The 21,295-nt window shown below is 37.1% G+C and overlaps 1 protein-coding gene and 2 long non-coding RNA genes across 6 annotated transcripts in view; 1 reads left to right on the plus strand and 2 right to left on the minus strand.

Moving 5' to 3' along the window:
• Positions 1–21,295, plus strand: part of LOC127063331 (uncharacterized) — a 283,945-nt gene that overhangs the window by 82,243 nt on the left and 180,407 nt on the right. For all 3 annotated transcript variants that reach the window (XM_050992972.1, XM_050992974.1, XM_050992973.1), the window contains exon 3: positions 10,523–10,569. In XM_050992972.1, coding sequence (XP_050848929.1) covers positions 10,523–10,569 — 47 coding nt within the window. The remainder of the gene's footprint in view (positions 1–10,522; positions 10,570–21,295) is intronic.
• Positions 15,497–17,656, minus strand: LOC127063334 (uncharacterized). Its single transcript, XR_007781321.1, has 2 exons — positions 16,963–17,656; positions 15,497–16,442 (listed from the first exon to the last, which is right to left on the minus strand). It is a non-coding gene; the product is annotated as an uncharacterized LOC127063334 (long non-coding RNA).
• LOC127063335 (uncharacterized) overlaps positions 18,385–21,295 on the minus strand; it is a 61,458-nt gene continuing 58,547 nt past the window's right edge. For both annotated transcript variants that reach the window (XR_007781322.1, XR_007781323.1), the window contains exons 2-3: positions 19,684–19,922; positions 18,385–18,716 (exon numbers count right to left, since the gene is read on the minus strand). This is a non-coding gene — a long non-coding RNA (uncharacterized LOC127063335). The remainder of the gene's footprint in view (positions 18,717–19,683; positions 19,923–21,295) is intronic.

Raw genomic sequence — 21,295 nt, forward strand, 5'->3', positions numbered from 1 at the left:
ATTTCGTCTTTCATTTTTTTGTTGTTTTTGTTTTGCGTGTAATAATCTTAATGACCTTCCGTCATTAATGCTTTTTACGATCGATTCACGAGTTTCTTGCGTCGGAGTACGGAATACCAAGAGGATAAAGGAAAGAAAAGAAAAAAAAATATATAGATAAAGAAAGAAAAAAGAAAGGATAAAGAAAAGGAAAAAAAGAAAAAGGAGAGGCAAACAGGGAGAACGATCGTGAAATTCACGCGTGGAAAAACGTGTAGGCGTAGGCGTCTCACGCGCGAGATACGAAGCACGTCGTTCGAAAATAGTTTTATCTATAAATAGCAACAAAGAAGCAGAAGAAGCAGAAGAAGCAGAAGAAGAAGAAGAAGAAGAAGAAGAAGGTTCGTGAAACATTGAATACGGAAGCGTTACGATTTGATCTCCGTGCGAACGCGAGTAAGTAGGCGTTATAAAGAGTTTAAAGGATCTTAGAATAAAAATTACTTTATATCATTCTCGAGATTTGCGATTAAACGTTTATGTAATTAAACTTCCATTTTCTTTACCTTCTTTTTTTCTTTTGTTCTTCATCGTATACTTTAATGATATGATATCTTAGAAATTCTTCCAACGTAATTTTGTAAATAAAAATTGGATTCGTTCGATTAATTGTTGAAATAAAAAATATATAATCTGTTGTTTCTAAAATACTTTCCCTTTGGAGTTAAATAAATAGCAATGATCTCTTATTTTCATTCGCTTTTCCTTTGCAAATAAATCACGAAGGGACGATAATTACACGGGTAATTAACTAAACTTATTTAACATGTATACTCGAGTATGAAGTACTGACATTAGAATTTAAAATGTCGGTCGGGTCCGACATAGCCCGACTGTTTAAACAGTATAACGAGATATAATTAGTACGGTCAGGAAGGATTATTTATTACGTGGGATGGATCACAAAGGTAGAGAAAGTAATTCCCTATAAATTTTTGATGGTAAGTTTAGAACGTTTGGGTTTTACATCGAAGTTTCTTGATTTTATCGGAGAAAAAATCTTTATATCGAGATAGCTCGATAATGGGATTCGAATGAATCGAAAAGAAACAAAACGTGAAGAAGAACAAAAAGAATAAAATAAAAAAAGAAATAGAAAAAAAAGTGAGGGAGGAAGAAACGATTCAAAGAATTTTCACGAATTCGGATATATCAGTTGCTCTTTCGAGTTGTCTCTGATTCTCTAATGACGTGGGCGTGGATGCAGGTGTAAAAAAGAGAGAAAGAAAGATAGAGAAAGGTCCCTCACACTAGACGAGTTTACGGAATGGTGGAATCCGATTGCTCGTCGTAGACTCCAATCAGAGACATTCACTGAGAATCACAATGAACGATATCGCTCGCGGTGGAAAAACGATCGTATGTATTTTGTTACTTTCTCGAAGGAAAGAAACAAAGAGGATGAAAGAGGATGCTTTGAGAGACTACGAATAGCAGGTTTAAGGATACCACGTTCCTTATTTTAGTTCTTTCGCTCCCATTTTTAAACATTTTCTAAGAAAGGCATACTCGCTAGAATTTTTCTCTACGCGATCGATGATATCGGAATACAGAATCCAGTTGGATAAACTTTAAAGATAGGATCATTGATTCTGGAATATCATTTTTTTTTTTTTAATCAAATCGATAACAGATAATATAGAGAATACATATCTATGTAAGTCAATATTTAACTCGTTAAGATAATTCCACAAGCACAAAGTTTTACGAACGTAAAATTTTTAAAGGGTACTTCAACTCATTTCTTTTCTTTTCTTTTTCTCTTTTTGTTTTTAATAATTATGCAGTCTTTTGTCATTGAAAAAAAAATAGAAGGAAAGGAAAAAAAGACAATCAATAAGGATTTTCAGCAAAGAAAAATTCGACTTGTCCATTGAAAGTTATTACGTATTCGACGTAGGCACCTATACCCTTACGGTATACTTATTACCTTTCCTTTCCTTCCATCGTAAGACGTAATCGATGGGCGAGCGCTCCTGCGAATATTCAGAGAATGTTCATTAATAGGTTCGTTATGGGCCACGTAAAGTGTTCTAAACGTACGCGCTGCGTTTCTCTGCATAACATTATTTATAATACGTATGATAATGCAGCTCGTACGTCTTATCGATTCTCACCTCGTTTGAAACTTTACGATTTTAACATTACCGACGCAACATGTTGTTCGGCGTTTCGATTGAAGATCTCTTGCATTTTTCTTTAATTTCTTTTAACTTTTCTTTTTTTTTTTTTGTAAACTAAAGTTCAAAATTAAAATATTTAACTCATTTAGAAATTAAGAATAAAAGAATATTCATTACGCAAGAAATTAAAATTCATTAGAATCCAATGGAAGACGTCCAAACGATTTTTTATCGAATATTCGATAGATATTAAGTATTGAAAAATTAAAATTCATCGACAATAGACAAGTATTATATCGATAGTTAGAATATCATGAATATTTCATATTTTAAGCTACATTTAATAGAATCTTAAGAAACGTTAAAACAATTTTCAATATTCACTTTTTCCATCCTTAAGATAGAAAATAGATAACTAGACAAAAAGAATACCTATTATACCTGTAAACCGTCGAGAATATTTTATCTTGCTATTCGAAATTTATAAAAACACGTTCGTCGTTGTAACAACGTCGAGGGTAGATACATATATCCCATGGGAACTGAAAATTACAAGCGATATTTCCTAAAGAAAGAGAAGGTATAAGAGGAAAAAAGAAAGGAAGAAAGGAAGGAAGGAAGGAAGGAAGGAAGGAAGGAAAGAAGGAAGAAAGGCGATAGGCCGAACGTAGGACCGAAAACTTGGTGAAATCCGAAAGTGCCGAGTCGTAAAGATACGTCGAGGTGTGGGAGTAGAAGAAACTCCACGTGCGAGTCGTCGTCGTCTGGGAAAACTATGAAATTGCTTATATTTTATAAAACTGGAAAGAGAGAGAAAGGAAGAGAGAGAGAGAGAGAGAGGGAGAGGGAGAGAGGACAAAGGGAGGTTTCTACTCGTTCTCGTCTGAGTCTCGTCTGGTACGAGGGAGAGAAGGACTTAACTTTGGAGCTTCTTGGATACTATCGACATGGGAATAAGAAAGAGAAAGATAGATAGATAGATAGATAGATAGATAGATAGATAGAGATAGAGATAGTTAGAGAAAGAGGGAGAGACAAAAAAAAGAGAAATTCCAAGAAGGAGGGAAGCAATCGTTGAATAAACAAGGAGTATACGACGTTGACGTCGAATCGTATTGGTGCATGCGCCTTCACTCAGGCATATATGCTACAGGGATCCTCTTCGAGGTGTGGCTGCCTCGACGAAAGATTAGAAACGAAAGACCCTTTCTTTTCATTCCTATATCTATCTATCTATATCTCTATATCTATAGAGGTACTTATTGGTAGGTGTGTATATAAGGATGTACGAAAGCATTTGCTATTGTTTGGTAAAACGAGAGAGAGAAAGAGAAAGAGATGGAGAGAAAAGTAGACGATTTGGCCAACGTACGAAGAAAATTTGGGAATCTTCCAAGGCAAACTTTGTACCCTTCGATATATTGACGTTGGCTCGTGTTCCTTTATGAGTGTCCTTGATCGAACCTCCACCATATCGTTTTCGCAAAATGAAAGAGCGACGGTTTGTATACGGAAGAAATTTTTCATCGAGGTCGAGGCTACTTCTCGTGTTAATAATAACAAGATAAGAGCAACGTTTCAACGATAAATGGTGTGTAATTTTGACCGAGAGATAATAATAACTTATCGCGTTTGTTAATGGAGGTTAACTACCTAAAACGAGAAGATATATTAGAATTATGTTATAGGAATTTTATATTAAGAAGCCAGGTTTACCTCATTTGATTCCATTGCTATGTATTCATTTATCGACGAGGTTGCATAATATTTTTCTATTTTTCATCTTCCTGACAATACGCAGATGCAATCGAGGATTACGAAAACGCAACTATCGTTTAAAATCGACTATACTATTACTCGTGGTACTGTTTCGAATGTTAACGAAGGAAGAATGATAGAAAAGAAAAGGAAAAAAAAAGAGAAGTAAAGTGAGCTTTATCTTATCGCTTTACGAACGCCATTATCTACATAATAATCTAATCTAATCCTCGTCTTGAACGGCCGAACTAGATTAATCTTCCTTTTTCCTACAAATCTTTCGTTAAATTTACGAGGCCAGCTTATGGGCTTTTTCTTTCTCGAAAAGGACGTGTACTTATTTCAAAAATAATTATTTCGAGACGATTCGAAATTTCAAAAGAAGAAGAAGAAACAAAAAGGAAAAACGAAGGTAAATCAATTAAGCGAAAGTAAAGGAAATAATTCCAAGTTGTAAAGAGACAGAATGTTATTCCGCAATTATCGGACGACGATAATGCATAAATCGAGCTAACGAATCTATAAAAAAGTGAGGAGGCGGAAACGATAAGAAGCAATTTGAAGGTGTTCTGAGTACTTGACGTTTGTTCGCGAGGGTGTGGTCCTATTTCTCGTCGAAGGTCGCTCGAAAACAAAGGAAATCGTTTGTGATATTACATAGAACAAGAGAAAAAGAAAGAAAAGAAAGAAAGAAAGAAAGAAAAGCGAAGGAGTTCTCCCGTTTAATCCAATTCCAAGCGAATCAACAAAGCAACGTTCGCTTGCAAACACGTTTTCTAGACAATACCTTGCCATGTTTGCTCGAGATAGGTACACATGGACGTACGTATACAAACAAACTCGCCGAGGTACAGAAATACAATATACACGTAGCTATCGCAAGTTCGTTTGGCGTTAACGAGATACGTCGAAGTCACGCTTCGTATCCTTCTCGTAAAATTAGTTGGCGAGACCTTACAAATTGTTTTGCGTTTAACATATACCTAAGCACGACAAGCATGCTTCCGTTTCCTTCAAATTCGATAAACGATCACCTTTCGTCCGACTTTTTTCGAAAACGGATAAATACTATCGTTGTTGTTTTCGACGAAATAAAAAAAAAGAGAGAGAGAGAAAGAGAAAGAAAAAAAAAGAGAACAGACAAAATAAAAAATAACGAACTAGCTTCACCAATTTTCCTCCAACGATCGGAGGAAAAAAATTCATCGAAAGAAGTCGAAACTTTCTTTTCTTCGAAAAAATAAATTTATTCGAGATTTCACGTTCGAGACACGTTCCGTGTCTTATATTTATCCATATATCCTGCATATACTATTCACAAAAGGGGAGGGTCTCGCTATCCTCTGTATGTAGAATCTCGTTGTGAGAAACTCGTGTGGGAGATGAAACTCATGTTCATCGTCTATGTCTTTCTCCTCCTCTCTTATTCTCTCTCTCTCTCTTTCTCTCTCTCTCTCTGTTTCTCTCTCTGATCCAGTCTCTCCTCCAGCATGTTCAGTTTCCACGTTTCTTCGACGATCCAATTTATACAGCGGATTATTCCAGGAACTGTTGAGACCAAGGGTCTGTTTCTCCCTACACCAACCCCACCTCATCCCACACCCACTCTCACCCTCCTTTCTTTTCTCTTCTTTTTTCTTTTCTTTTCTTTTCCTTTGTCAAAGAAGATCGTTCCTCCTTCTTTTTTTCTTTCCTACAACGACTCGAATCGACTCGCGCAATCCAAAACACGATGGTTCGTACTCCATCACAGTTTTCTTCTTTCGATCAAACATGTCCGACAACGTATTCCTCGATTTTTCTTTCCTTCCATTTTGAATAAATTTTCTTCTTCCTTCTCGAAAGATTTTCTTATATTTTCTTGTTTCCTCTTCGATCTTCCTTCCTTCATCTGCGAAATGCACGAAGATAAACGTATTAGTATTCGATCGAACGTCTTCAATCGTGAATTTGTTTCGAGATAGTTATCGAATTTGCAAGACGAAATTTTCATTCACGACAGAACTGAGGAGAACACGAACGTTTGATTTCCTTTCGAGAATTTCCTTTCGGCTACGATCGAGAAACGAAAGAGAGAGGAAATGGCGGATCGGAGTAAGGGCTCCGAGGGTTGAGTTTAATATTCTTCGTATAAATCAGCAGTCCACGTTGTTCGAAACACAATGGATCTTCAAATTTCTTTTCGGAACGATGCGAACACTCGGGCGCACGCAAGAAAATCGTTATAACAAATTTCGTTTCTACGTAATATATTCACGTTGAGTTTCTTCGGGTTAAATCGTAATTTCTTTTCCTCTTCTTTTTTTTTCCTTCCTTTTCATTTATTCCTTTATAAAATATTTTATAAAGAAAAATCGCTAATATCGCAACAGTCGATTCCTTATATCGTAACAATGGACGCGGATAATAAAAAATATTTTTTATGGGTGCATCGACGGGCTTTGATTTTTCTTAAAAACCGATCTAGACGAAATGATAAAGTAACAATAAGTATAAGAAATGAAAAGTTTTCGAGAAAAGGTCGAACACGTGCTCGTGTATTGGGATAGTTCATAAAAAATTCAGAGGTTGCTCTGAAGATCGAACGATACCAAGAGAAGATACGTGCGACGGAAAAGCTAAGAAGAAGAAACGAAAGAGAAAGAGAAAGAGAATGAAGGGAAGATAAGAGAAGAGAAAGATAAGAGAAGAAAAGAGAATAGGCATCGATTTCCGATTAAGGCTGTAGCCGACGAGCGCCCTTAGGCATTTCCTATTCCGCGTTCGTGCGAGCGCCGATTCGAATTCACGAATCAGGATTTCCTTCGAGATTTCCACGATTTTGTCCGAAGGTTTTACGAGTTTCGGATTCGCTTCCATATTCCGTCGATCGGACAACGATCGAAGTCTCTTTCTATACATTGTCCAATCTCTTTTCTTTTTTATCTTTCTCCATTGTCATCAAAAAAATTGTTAAATCATGCAAAGGAACCTCCATTAAACTGAACAGTTTCATTCATATATTTATATTTTCCTTTGTAATATAAACCTTGGAAAATTTCAATTTGGCATTTATTATAAAAAACTAATCCGTCTTTTCGTATATTATATGATAATTAATAAAAAAGGAGAGAGAAGAAAAGATCGACTTATCTCTTCGAAACGTTTGACTCTTTTGTTTCAGTAATCGTATCTATCTATCTATCTATCTATCTATCTATCTATCTATCTATCTATCTATCTATTTATCTCTACATAAAAATCTTTTTTCAACTTCCAATCTCAGCCATTGGATTGTATTCGAATATGCATTTACGATCTTATATATCTATACATCAGGATATCTAAAAATTTTTCGAACTAGTATTCAAAGGTAAAAGAAAAAGAGAAAATGAAAGGAAAGGAAAGAAAAGAAGGAAAAATAGGATCTAGTATAGCAGATAGATATAGAAGGTTAACTTAACAGCCACGAATAGGAACACGATTGTACGACGACGTGGTAAGCGAGAACGCAGACGGTTTCTGGCACTTTAGAAGGAGGATTTACGTCCCTCGGCCGAGACGTAAACAATGCGTGAGAGTAGACGATAAATCCACAGGGGTTCCCCCGTACCATAAGTTATCTAGGTCTAGGAAATAGCCGTTCACCATACTCTATCGTCGAACATTACATGGCCCGCATTACCTTCGTCGCGATATTATGCGAAGACGAATTGTTCTTAGATGATAATAAACGATACCGGTAACTCTTTTTCTAAGAATTTTAAACCCCCTTTCGAAAGATATTCGCAAGGAAAAAATCATATCTCCTGAAGTAGTAAGTACTAATCATTAAATTCTATAGGAAAGGGATCGTAATCGTGATATTTGCGTTCACCCTATTATTTCGCACCGTTCGTCGTTAATAACTGATAAAGAGAAATGATATATGTTTCCGTGCGTTACAATCTTTTTTTCTAATATTTCTTCTTATCCTTCTTCCTTTTCATTTTTGTTTTATCATTTTTAATAGAAACGATATAAAACGTTCTGTGGTGATATATCGTAAATATTCTCAATGAAATTATCATCTTTATTATAAGAGAATTTCTTTCCCGAACTATTACACTATTGATCATCGTATTTTGAAAAGAAACAATTTCTTTGCGATACTCCCCCGAAACGTCTTGGTTTATTTTTCTATGTATCATTGACGTTACGCGAGACAAGGTCGAAGACACAAACGTTAATAACGATATATCATCGGCCCTTCTATCGTCGGCGATCACGTTTAAAATGTTAAATGGTCTACGACCTTTCAGCAATTGTCTCTCATTGACGCGTTACTACCTAATTGAACGCTTTGTCGGATATTACGTACTTACATGCCGTGCTTTGTGAATCTCTCGAATAACAATCCCGATTTCTATTTAACTTTTCTTTTTATTTACTTTTTCTCATACAAATTAATATTTATTATGTAAAATAAATACGAAAAACGTAATCTTGTCTAACTTATCAGATTTACATTAATTTATATATACTTAAGTTACTTTATAGCAAATAACTTTCTCAATAAACGCATAATTATCCTATATCTTAATTCGTATTGAATTAATGACAACAATCATAATAACAGAAAAAAAAGATTGTAAATCAACATACAAATATTTCATTTTTAATTAGATACCTTACTCGTTGTAAAGTAAACTTACATTACTATTATTATTATTATTATTATTATTATTATTATTATCATTATTACTATCAAACTTTATCGACTTCCAAATATTTATAGTGTGAGGTTGTTCTATGTAATAAAAAAAGAAATATCATATTAACGATTATTTAAAAATGTAAAAAAATATATAAGAACGTTAAAGGAACAAATTAAAAAAGAAATAAAAAAGCGAACGTTACAAGAACGCAACTTTTTGTCGCGATTACGCAGGTGATGAGAAAAAAGAGCCGACGGCTGTCCGACAACGAGTGACGGAAGACGGAGGAGAGCGTGTCTTTTGCGTTTTCCGCGACATATACATAATAGGCCGGGGCATAAATAAATTATACAGAGTAACGATAAAACGCGTTTAATTTATTTTAACTGCGCCATATAACGCGCCCATATAAATTTCGTCTCGCTGACAAGTTGCTTCCAACTTGCAAGTGGTTTTCTCTGGCTCTATCTCTCTTTCTTTCTTTCTCTCTCTCTCTCTCTCTCTTTATCTTTTTCTATCTTACTTTTATTCTCATTCTCACTCTTATTTTTATCATTTTTTTTTTTCATTCAATAAATTCATACAAATTTCCTTCTTACGTTTTTAATATCTTTTTTCATCTCCCCCCCCCCTCTCTCTCTTTCAATTTTTTGCAACATTTGTTAATCGTTGACAAAGTAACTTTATTTCTTTCCGATTTACCTCTATCCTTTCCAGGAAATAAATTTTTCAGAGTGAATAATATGTCTACAGTGGATTTCGTTTCCTTTTTTTTTTTTTTTCAATAATTATCTCGAATGTAGAGAAGAAAAAGAAAAAAAAGCTCGATGATTACTGAACGATTACGTTAACTCGTTGCGAAAAACAGAAAGTGGCAGAAGTGCTTACTTTACCTTAGGTATAATTCCCTTTTACTAAGGTTAATTAGTTTAACGATCATAATGATACATACTCCGAGAGAATGCTTGTTTCGTGTTAACGTCAATTGTGTTGTTTTATTATTATACATTTCTTGATACGTTTCACCATCGGTAAAACGAAAGCGTTGGAAAATAAACAATGGCGTTTTACAAGTCAAAAACAACGTCTAGCTTTTTTCTTTTTTCGTTTTCTTTTTCTGTCTTTCCTTTTTCTTCTTCTTTTCTTTTTTTTTTCTTTTCATTTCTTTTCCTCTATAAGGACAATGGTTACACGTCGAAGAGAAATTTCCCAGTAAAAAAAGTACATCGATGGAAAAAGAAAGAGTTAAAGCAAGGGATAAGAATGCTTTAAACCTGCGAAGCCTTTTTTTACAAGCCCTGTAAATAAGAAACTTTCACCCAACCCTTTTAGCCGAAAGTCAAGGCGCGCATCAGCAACCTATCCATAAATACACTTTCACTACTTCCTAAACGCTTTTCTTGCCCTCGATCTTTCTTTCATTTATTTTTACGCAATTTCACGAAAGATTTCACTTTCTTCTTCTTCTTTTTATTTTTCTTTGTTCCCCTAAAAAGAATCGTACCTTGAAGATTTTAAGAAATATGATGTAGATAGGATACATTCCAATCGGTTGAGTACCATCGTCATTTTATTTAATTTAAAACGTTCGATTAATATTATCGCCATTAAGAGTGGAAAAGTACATCGGGGAATCGTAAGATTGCATGATATTTAATTAATAATCTTATGTAAGAGAACGAAAAAGAGACACACGGAGAGACAGAGAGAGAGAGAAGGAGATCGTCTACGAAATGAACGAAAAATTGAATGATATTAAATAATAATTTATTGGTCAATCTATGTGGATATTTGTAATAAGAAATTTAGATAGAAGCGAAAGACGAGTCATTATGGAAAATTTTATCGTTGATTAATAATACAAAGTAATCATTACATTTTACATACGCAAACAAATTTTCATTAAACGATCGTTTCTCTTTTCAGATTACTCGAGGTTCTGCCAAGTCGTCGGTTTCTGATTTTCGCCAGAGGTGAGTAAGATTTTCGAATAATGTCAGATATTATTGTATTAATAATACTGAAAGTAGATCGTCGAGAGAAAACGGTATCCGTCGGAAATACTTTACATCGAGTGTAACAGATTCCTCAGCATTTATGGTAGAATAAAATGGTCGTGCGTCAAAGAAATAGGTTGAATTCGCAAGAAATTGGCCATAAGACGGTAGTAAACTACTCTAGTAATTTTCCTCCTATGTGGCTATCGGCTTTCCAACCGAGAACTAGTAGAACGAACGCGAGAAATCTTAGGTACATATTTTTATCATCTTCCGAGAGTTCTCCGATCCCGTTGCGATTTAAATTGATGAATAAAAACGACGCGAATGTTCAATGACCAATGTAGTTTATTCCATCCTATTATTGGCACGCGAGACTGTCGTTACATTAAACCGAGTAACGAATCAAACGTATAATCAAAAAATAACAGAGGTTAAAAAAGGGGACAAAGTCAATAAGAATATTTCGTAATGAGGAGCGACCTTTAAAAATGTTTATTTTCTTGATATTTTTGGAATTATATTAAATACGGTATCGTATATTTACGATCTATACGATATATTTATATTTTTTTCTAGCAATAAGTCTAATTATATTAATTGTATAAAAGTGTTTTTCTCTTTCTTTCTTTCTTTCTTTCTCTCTTCCTTTCTTTTTTTCTTTCAAGAAAACGTGCTATGTAAGTTAAGTACGAAGACATATCACGTTGAAAATAAATTCTCTTCATTTCATTGACAAGCTCCGTAAACGTCTATAAGCCTGATTACTCAGTTAGATGTAAAGCGTTAAAAAAAAGCAAGTGCAATATAAAATTTATTACTTCCTTAAAAGGGCAGTTCATAAAAGGGTTATAAGGAGAATGGGGGAGGTAAAAAGTACGCGGCATTATAAATTCACTCCTCCTTCGAATAATTTAACGAACGACGTTGCCGAGAATGCGATGGCGGCCGTGGTGAACATAGGGAAGGTGGCAATGGTGGTGGTGGTGGTGATGGTGGTAGTGGTGGTGGTGGTGGTGGTGGTGACGGCGGCTACCTTCGAAACACAAACCAAGAACGCGGTACTTTGCACTTTGCGACACACCCTGTGCCGTTAATTCGTTACTTTACTTCACCCTTTACCGTGAGCAGCCACGATTTTCGCGGCAATTTATAGTAGCCGATATCGTCGATGACCATTTGTATTCGCGAACGAGCCGACCTTCTCCTTCTCTCTCTTTCTCTTTTTCTCTTTCTTTCCCTCTTTCTCCTTCACAATCCCTTCTTCCTTCTCTCCTTTCTTATCTCGCTTTTATTTCTTTTTTTTTTATTATTATTTTTTTTTCTTTTGATTCTTTTCTTTTTTCTTTCCTTCCTTTCTTTCTTTTTTTCTTTCTTTCTCGCAAGCGATCTCGAAAGGCGAAAAATGTCCGATGACCATCTCCTCAACTTCGAACGAACACACTCGCACCCCGACAACGCGATCCGGTACACCTTTTTATGGTTCGCTCGACGCGCGCATGCACTTTGCGCTTCGCCTCAAGCTCGATACCTATCTCTTGTCGCACGCGAAAAAGAAACAAGAAAAAGAAAAAGTAGACAGGTGGAAATTAATTAAGCGGACTCGCGTATTCCCTGTTAATTTCAAGTTTATCGCGGTAAAAACGATTACCATTCCTTTTTATTTCATATTAATTAACGCCCCAAGGACACCCGTTGATTCCCTTAACGAGAATTATCTATGAACTATTTTATTCGACTATGAATTATCCTTCAAGTTTTTTTATCGTACGCTTTGTCTCTTTATTTCATTTTTTGTTTCCTTTTTTCTATTTCTTTTTCCTTTTTTTATTATTATTAATCTTAAATTCGAACGGGAGAGAGAGAGAGAGAGAGAGATAATAAGCAATACGCAATGTCCTCAACTGCGTTTGGATTAAAAAAAAAAAAATAAGAAAAGAAAAGAATAGTAATACCTAATCTATGCAATGATAATTACGTGAAATCGAACTTTTATTGGAATTCCGTGTTTCTTCGCTCGTTTATACACTGACGTTTTCGCTCAAAAAGATCTCGAGGAGCGATCGTTAATTAGCTTACCACCTTCCAAGCGAGAGAATTTATTATCGTCTCACTTCATTCTTAATACCACGAAATCCGTTAAGTTGTTATAAGTTTAAATCGTTAAGCTTAAATTATCGCCTGTATATAACAGAATCGCAATCAAGGCACACGGTTTCGTCTTTGAGGGTATGTACTCGGGTAGATACTTATACGTATGACAAGTATTTTTTTTTTATTATTTTATAGATATATAGGTGTGTGTATATATATTAAAAAAAAAAATTTCTCAAATAAGAGGCGAGTTTATACTTTTGAGAAGAACAATATTAGCGTCAAATAACGAACATCACGCTTTTATCATTCCTCTTGGCATTAAAGAAAAAAAAAAAGAAAGAAAAAGAAAAAAAGGAACAAAACCAAAAGGAAAAAATATCCTAAGTAAAAAAAAAAAAAAGGAAAAGAAAAAACTACGATAAACAGAAAAAAAAGGCGTACCTTCCGTAAGAAATTTTGTTCGAATTAATTCTCGATATCTCTTTTCTTTGTTTTTTCTCTTTTCTTTGTTTTCTTTTTTCTTTCTTTCTCCCTCTTTTTTCTTTTCTGTTTCGTTCTTTTTCTCTCCCGCTAGTAATACGTGCCGAATCGGTTTGAAAATTTCGACTTTGCACTTGTCACTCGCGTGCGCAAAATTTTAACCGCATATCGAAATTCGAAAGAATTAATTCGAGCATCATTTTATAAAACAAACATCGCTAGGTACATATCGGTTAGACGAAGAAAGTCTTTCGAACACTAAAGAGACGCGGATGCTGCATTTTCTTTGCCACGATATCTCCCATGATGGCTGACTACACGGCGCCACCCTTCTCCGACTCTTCCATACAGGCATCGCCCGTTTGTAACACGCCTCTCTTTCTCTTTTTCTTTCTCTCTCCATCTCCCTCACTTTCCTTCTCTTTCTCTCTTTCTCTCTTTCTCTCTCTCTCTCTCTCTCTCTCTCTCTCTTGCTCCCTCTCGAACGAGCTAGAACTACGGTCCAGAAGGACCTGCCTAACTTGACCTAACTCTTACTTAAGCTTCGTTTCGCACGATGCGGCCATGTTGCTCCGAGGGTTGGGCCACCAAAAGAGGACGACGACTCATTGGCCGACAAGAGAGACAGAGATGAAAGATACTCTTATGTTAGAACGAGAGAGACAGTGAAACATATTTTTTTCTATTCGTCTCTTTCTCTCTCTCTCTCTCGCTCTTTCTCCGTCGGCATTTCTTCTTTAATCCCCTTTCTATATTTTTTTTCCCTTCTTCTTTTATCTCCATCTTCCTTCAAACAATGTCCCTTTCTTTCTTTCGCGTTAAATCCTTCTCTACCAAGAACCCATAGGCTTTTAAAATAATTACATTGTTTGAGTGCCTCAATATACCGCACATTTTTATAGATACTTACATCTCGCGAAATTCTCGAGTATTATCGCCAAGACGTAACACGCTTGTATTCCTTTTAAAATTTGAATTTACATGGAATTTATAAATCAATGGGGAAATTCTCGTAATGTTCCAACTTTTACGAAGGATAAAAATTAATTCGGTATCGAATCGATTGACGTTCGATCAATGATTTTAAAACGACCGTATGTTTACTTATGCACGATGTCGAAAGGAAATGAGACTAATAGATATAAATAAGTAGATAGAAGAAGAGAAAAAATAAACAAATAATCAGTTTATATTAGACATTAACGAGTCTTATAAACGATTAGGAACGTATTAATGTTTTCGACAAGATTCGACCGAGTGTTATTTTTTAAAATGGACTCACCTTGTAACATCCCTCGACACGGCCTAATTTTTCTAAGATTTCGAATAAACCTGACAACGCAACGATAAAACACTAGTTCGTCCGAACACGAGTTTAAGCAAACTGAACAACTTCGAAGTTTCTTCGTTAGCACGACAAAACATTCGTACCTATCCCTTCTCCGACTAGTTTTCCCAACTTTCTAAATTTTTACCCTTTTTATCGAAGAGGAGGGGGGGATGTTCTTCGCTTTCTCCAACCCTTTTTCCCAATTTTACCTACGAGCTACCTTTTTACCCCTTTGAAAAAGGTAACTAAAGAACGAACTTTCTCTTTCAATCGTATTTTTCGTCGTACATGTCGTTAAAACAAGTTTCTTTTCTTTTCATTTCTTTTCAGTTTTTTTTTTCTTCGTGAACGTCGCTAAGAAAGTGAAAAATTCTATTCACGGTACGTCCCATCGTTTCCAAATTTTTTACAACGTCCAGTTTTCCATTCACATTATCTCTCCGTATATCTTCTATAAAAAAAAAGAAACTATAATCATAGTACAGTGTAACATAACTAAAGTGCAAAGTGCATAGAAACGAATCACAGACCCGTTTAATTTGGTCGCGTCGGTAAAGAGAGTGCAATCGATGATTATTATTTACTTGTTTGTTCGATCAGACAAACTTGCTTCTTCTATCTCGATTGACGTCTATTAAAACGTACAACGTCGAGAGAGTAAGTAGTATACGTTCTACGTATGTCTCTACGTTCATTCTAACGAGCAACGACGATATGTTCTCGCCGTGGCCTAACGTTACGAGTAATATATGACGTAAGAGCGATTAGGATTACGTAATCGTAGGTCGACGATTAGATGATGACTATTATGGAACCCGAGCGAATCTCTAATTTAACAGTCTAGTATAACTACACCAAGAATTATACTGTTCGTCAACGGACGGAGCTCGTAGATCGAGTTCGTCTTAGGAAAACGTTCCGAACGCACGAACGCGTTTCTCAAATCGATTCTTAAAGTCTTCGCAGTGGGTGTGTTAAAACGATTGAAGCAGAACCTTTCAATTTAACGTAGAGTTTATTCAAATATTCATCATCATTAATCACGCATGTTGTGCCTCGCGCAAAGCATCGTATTTAAGTACGTAGACGTCGATTTTTATTACATTCGTCGTTCGATAAGAATTAATTCATGTCCATGTAGTTTCGTTGATAGAAAGGTCACGCGAACGCAAAAATAATAATATTATCACGCACGTTTTTATAAGCTCTCTTAAAAAGTACTTACATTGTAAATAAATCTTCGGTTTTAATATATAACTCTTAGCTGATAAAGAAAGATCAGAATTGTTTCGACAAGAACAAATCGTAGAAATTACATTCGAGGAGCATACGAAACGGATACATCGGTTTATCAAGTTTAACCTAGTACAATGTTTAATTTTCTCTTATATAAACGATCACGAGTATATACAACGTCTATTTTCTAATTACGCGATCGACTTAATGTCTAATTGCGCACAAATCAATTATAGAAGTGTTACGTCGAAGATGATTAAGCGATTACGAAGATACGATCCGGACGACGAGGATGATGATGATCCAATCGAAGAGAGAGATCCATCGTAGACCGGTGTAGCCTCCTGTTACGTATACTGAAGGTATACCGGACAGGAATACACTCAGGATACATTCAGTATACGTACAGGGGGTTTCACATACTTCGTCGAAACTTCATCGAGCGTCGTCGAAGATTGGAAGATGTTTGCTGATCGAATCCAAGGTCGTTTGATACTGTCATGCAACAGCCCGAGATAATAATATCTCTGAGTCTAGAAACTGCTGATCATCGTTCAAAGGACGGCCCTGATTTCTTTTCAACTTCCTCTGTATTACGAGGAAGACAGCTTTATCGCTCTCCTTCAGTTGACTGCTCATCAGGTAAGTGTCTTCTTCATTTCGTTCGGACGATCTTTGGAATAGGTGCGATTACTTCCTGGATCTCCTGTAAATAAACAAAAAAAAAGAAAAGAAACAATCGTTATCTTTATCTTTGGTAGAAGTTGGAAAAAAGTTTAAAAAATAAAGGAATTAAGAAACAAAAAAAAAAGAATGAAAATAGAAATGAAAATGAAAACAAAAACAAAAATAAAAATAAAACAAAAAGAAATAAAATTGGTTTGGATGTTTAATCGAGTAACGATAAGATTTTCAAGGTATACGTGGAATACGTTCGCGAGTAGAGTAAGGACACCCAATGTGCAGCAATGTCGGACCGGTTGCCTGCTGTTTGGGGGATCGCGAGTAGTCGTTCCCACGAAATACTACGAGTTAGCTTGAGGTAAGAGCCGATCGATACTGGCACGCGTATCGGTGACGCTCGTTGCACGTCCGAGCGCTTAGGCGCTCTCTAGTCGAAATTCGAAGGGAAACGAGGGAAAATCGATCGGTAGAGAGGGGAGGGGGGAGAGAATCTCTATGAAAAGATACCTATATACGGCGAGAGAGCTGACTGACTGACTGACCTGACGTGTGGTCGTTCGTTCCATTATTTTGTCGACGTTCTCGATAGTTCGTCCCCATTGTATTGGTGTCAAAAGTCGAGGAATCTTTCGAAATAGCTTCCTCACGCGCGGAACTATTACGCTTATCTCTTTTTTTTTTTTTCTTCCGAGAAAATCCAACGAGGTAGGAAGTAAGAAGATAAGACGAGAGATGAGACAAGACGAGACGAGACGAGACGAGACGAGACGAGACGAGTCGAGTCGAGTCGAGTCAAGCCGAGCCGAGCCGCATACCTCGAACGACGTTCACGGTGGATGTGCCGCGACTCCATTCGCGAACTGCTGCAAGATCAGCGGTAGCAGTAGAGGCAGAGGCAACGATGGTGGCGGTGGTGGCAGGAAGGAGACGACGAGCCATCAGAGTGAGAGAGAGAGAGAATGAGAGAGAGAGAGAAACAAAGAGCGAAAGAGTGTACAAAAGAGAGACAGAGAATGTACAAGAGAGAGAGTGAGTGAGAGAGAGTAAGTGGAGAGAAGAAAGAGGAAGCAGCCGATTCGAAGAGGACTCGTCGCGCTAGCTCGAACCGTGACGCGTCTCGCGTTCGACTGTCGGCGTCTGGCAGCGTCGCGGCGCCCGAGGCGGCGTCACGATGATATCGAAGGCTCTTTCCTGTCCGTCCTCTGTCTCTCCTCGTGTCCTTCGCGGTTTTCTCCTCCACCACCACCACCACCACCACCACCACCACCACCACCACCACCACCACCACCACCACCACCACCACCACCACCACCACCACCACCACCACCACCACTACTACGACCACCACCACCACTACTATTACTACTACTACCAATACCGAGATTTCATCCTCCGAGAGGACCCTCGTCCTACTTCTCCCGGGAACAACGCAACGAAGACTACGAGAAAAACGAATCTTCCTGTGAGCTCCCTGTGAACGTATGAGAGACAGAGAGACGGAGAAAGAATAGGATAGAAAAAGAGGGAGATGCTCGGTACCGGGCTGCGCTTACGACGCCGACGCTCCTCGTCGTCGTCATAGTCGTCGTTGTCGTCGTCGTCGTCGTTGTGTTGTCGTCCTTGCGCTCGCATGCTCACACACATATACACGAGAAAGAGTATAGATGCCTCTACAGTGGAATTACATCGAGTCGGGGTGGAATCTACGGAGGGGCGACTCTTGATAACGCGCAGGATCGAGCTACCCCTCTCTCTATCTTTTTATCTTTCTCTCTTTCTGTCTCCTTCTCTCCCTCCCTATTTCCCTCTCTCTCTCTCTCTCTCGCTTTACTACCCCAGCTTATCGTCTCCCTCCGTCCTGGACGATTGGAGTGGAAAATGTGCGCGCGACACCTCCACCACCACTGCCACCACCACTAGCTGCTCGCTACCCCTGGATATAGCGTACCCTGGCGCCACCATGCGGCCTTTTATGGCAAATGCTTCGTCCCCTGGCCACTGACGTCTCTCTCTCTCTCTCTCTCTCTCTCTCTCTCTCTCTCTCTCTATCTATCTATCTATCTCTTTCTTTCTTCCTTTTTTGTTCTCGCTCCGATGTCATTCCTCCTCTTCTTCTCCTACTTTTTCCCTCTTTGTTCTGCATTGCACGAGACACAGACTCTCCCTCTCGACCATTCGATTCGCATTCGCCCATGTAACTCGACGCCAAGGAGAATTATTAATTCGTGCGGCAGCCTTGCCTTTGCTTGCACTTCGACGACCACGCGGAGGCATTTACTGCTGCGTTCTCTTCTATCTGTGGACAAGAATAGATCAGAAGTCGAATTTGCTTTTTCTCTCTTTTTTTTTTTTCTTTCTTTCTTACTTTTTCTTTCTTTTTATTTTCTTTTATGTATTTAATCGCACTAGTCGCTACGTATATCATGAGAAATTGTTATGTTATTCCGTGACGATCGTTTTTATGTATCTGTTTCTTCCTATTAGAAGCTATTTAGTAAAAAATAAGTCAAAAATAATTTTACGTAAAGTGTACTCGAACGAGTTCTAAATAACGAACGATGATGCTTACACGTTCAATGTTTAATTTTTGTCCTAATATATTCTGTCTTGTGATGTATAGAAAAAAAAAATCTATATACTTTTTTTTTTATTGTCATGCGTATTTCGAATCACGCGAGATGGAAAATTTAGGCGCGAGCTTTCAGAAGGAAGCGTGCCCCGCTCGTGCCATTGCTCGATTTTTATAGCCTTTTTACGAGGCTTCGAGAGAAACGGTAAAAGAAGAAACGGGACTACTTTTGCTTCATCTTAGTCAGCAATCGTCTTACACTGCGAGATAGATAAACGAAAAAGTCGCGAATTAGGTTTGCGTATCGATGAAAGAAAGAAAAAAAAAAAAGAAACGAAAATAATATTACTTCAATGAAATAATTGCTAGCTCTCAAAAGTAATGATAGTTTTATCAAGCATAATTAAATCTGTAATTAAATAATCGATGAAGTATTCGATCGATTTGAACACAGTGACATTTTATACCACTTTGTTCGTATACCACGTCAAATATCGACTTCGATAAATTTTTATAGAGGCAAAAAGGAAAAGAAAGACAGAGAGAAAAAAGAAAAGAGGAGTAGCAAAAAAGTTCAAGCGACAATAAAAGTTACATTGATTTACTTGGATCTAATAATAAATCGATCTTTCTATTAATCCAACCATCCAAAACTGATCGAACAAATTTAGTTAAATAATAAGAAATGTTGTACCTTTCGATTCGGACGCAAAGTATCTTGCTTGCTGCTGCCATCTGTAGGGGTTACCCTCAAGCGGATCTTTGCGGACGCGGGAGCTTCTTGTGCGAGCATCGGGTATTGATGTCCTTTAAAAGAGGAATTCGAGCGAATCGATCCAACGTTAAGCTCGATATATTTGATTCTATTCGTTGGCAGTACCTTCGTTCTTTGACCATTTCAAAACGTTGCAACGTAGTGGATAGATATCGTACCTAGATCAAGATGGAAACAAAGAAATATTAGTTCGACAAATTTTTTGTCCTTTTCGTCATTTACCAAACGATTTCTTTATGTTAGTATTCGTTGTTTCTTTTTATTTTTTTTTTTTTTACGATACTCCGTTTAGCTCGATTAGCAGAACGAAGTGTCGAATTTATCGAAATAGAGAAAGAAAAAAAAAAAGAGAGAAGAGAAAAACAAAAATATTAAATTTCGACTCGACCATACTCCAATATGATTTATCTTTTTACAGTTAGACGGAGAACTCGCCAACAGGTAACTCTCGGCCTACCTACCTTCCGCATTTTATTAGTCATAGTTAAAACGTTAAACGCCTCTCTCACAATGGTTGGACACCCGGAAAGTGTATTTTACGAGGCGACTAACGGAGTGAAAATCGTGCTTCCTCGGAGTATTCGGCAAAAGGGGGATACTTTTATGAATGCGAATCGAGACAGGTAAAACGTGCTTTTGGATAACTTTAAAAAATATTTCAACGAACTTTGAGTGAATAGAAGAAAAAGCCTTTTTTTCTTCGTTCTACGCGAGAACGAATGATTTTGTCGCGTAGAACTCGCAAAGAATAATTAAAAATAATATCGATAAGTTGAGAAAGTGTGTACGCTTTCGATTCGAACGACGTCCAATAACTTTGGGAATTCTAAACGCCATTAAAACTCTTCGAGATTGCTTCTACGACCTTGGCCTTAGTCAATCGTAAAATTTTTTCTGTCTCTCTCTATCTTCCTTATCGAACGATCGTTTAAACGAAGGTAAGAGAGAGAAAGGGCGCAATATTGAAATTTCTACGAAGTGGAAACTCTAGAATACGAGGAGTAGAGAAGGAAAGAGAATAAGAAAGAGAGTGAGCACGTCCAGAGATTCGTGACGTCTAGTTAAGCGATATCACATATTACAAAGTACGATCGTCTACTATGGTAACTCTCGGAACTTAATCGGTCGGCTTGACTAAGAAGAAAAAAGAATGAGGCTATGGTAGAAAATTCGATCCCTGGCTCTCTCTTTTTATCTATTTCTTTATCTATCTATCCATGTATCTATCTATCTATCTCTCATATATACACTTTCTCTCGCTCCTTCTCTTTCGAAGCTTCGTGCCTCGAATGTAGTCATAAGCAAGGTGGCTACGCTAAAATCGTTGGCCAATAACTTGGCTTGCGCATCGCTCGGTAAACTGTCGTAAAACTCGAAAAACGAACGAGTAAAAAAGAAAAAGTGAAGGAGAAAAAGAAAGAGAGAGAGAGAGAGAGAGAGGCAAGGAAAAAAAAAAGATACGAAAGAGGCAAGCGGAATAATGTTGCAGCAGAGTAATGACCGAATGGATGTAAGATACCTACATAAGTCT

The sequence above is a fragment of the Vespula vulgaris genome, chromosome 4 (assembly GCF_905475345.1).
Source record: "Vespula vulgaris chromosome 4, iyVesVulg1.1, whole genome shotgun sequence".
In the NCBI taxonomy this organism is placed as follows: domain Eukaryota; kingdom Metazoa; phylum Arthropoda; class Insecta; order Hymenoptera; family Vespidae; genus Vespula; species Vespula vulgaris.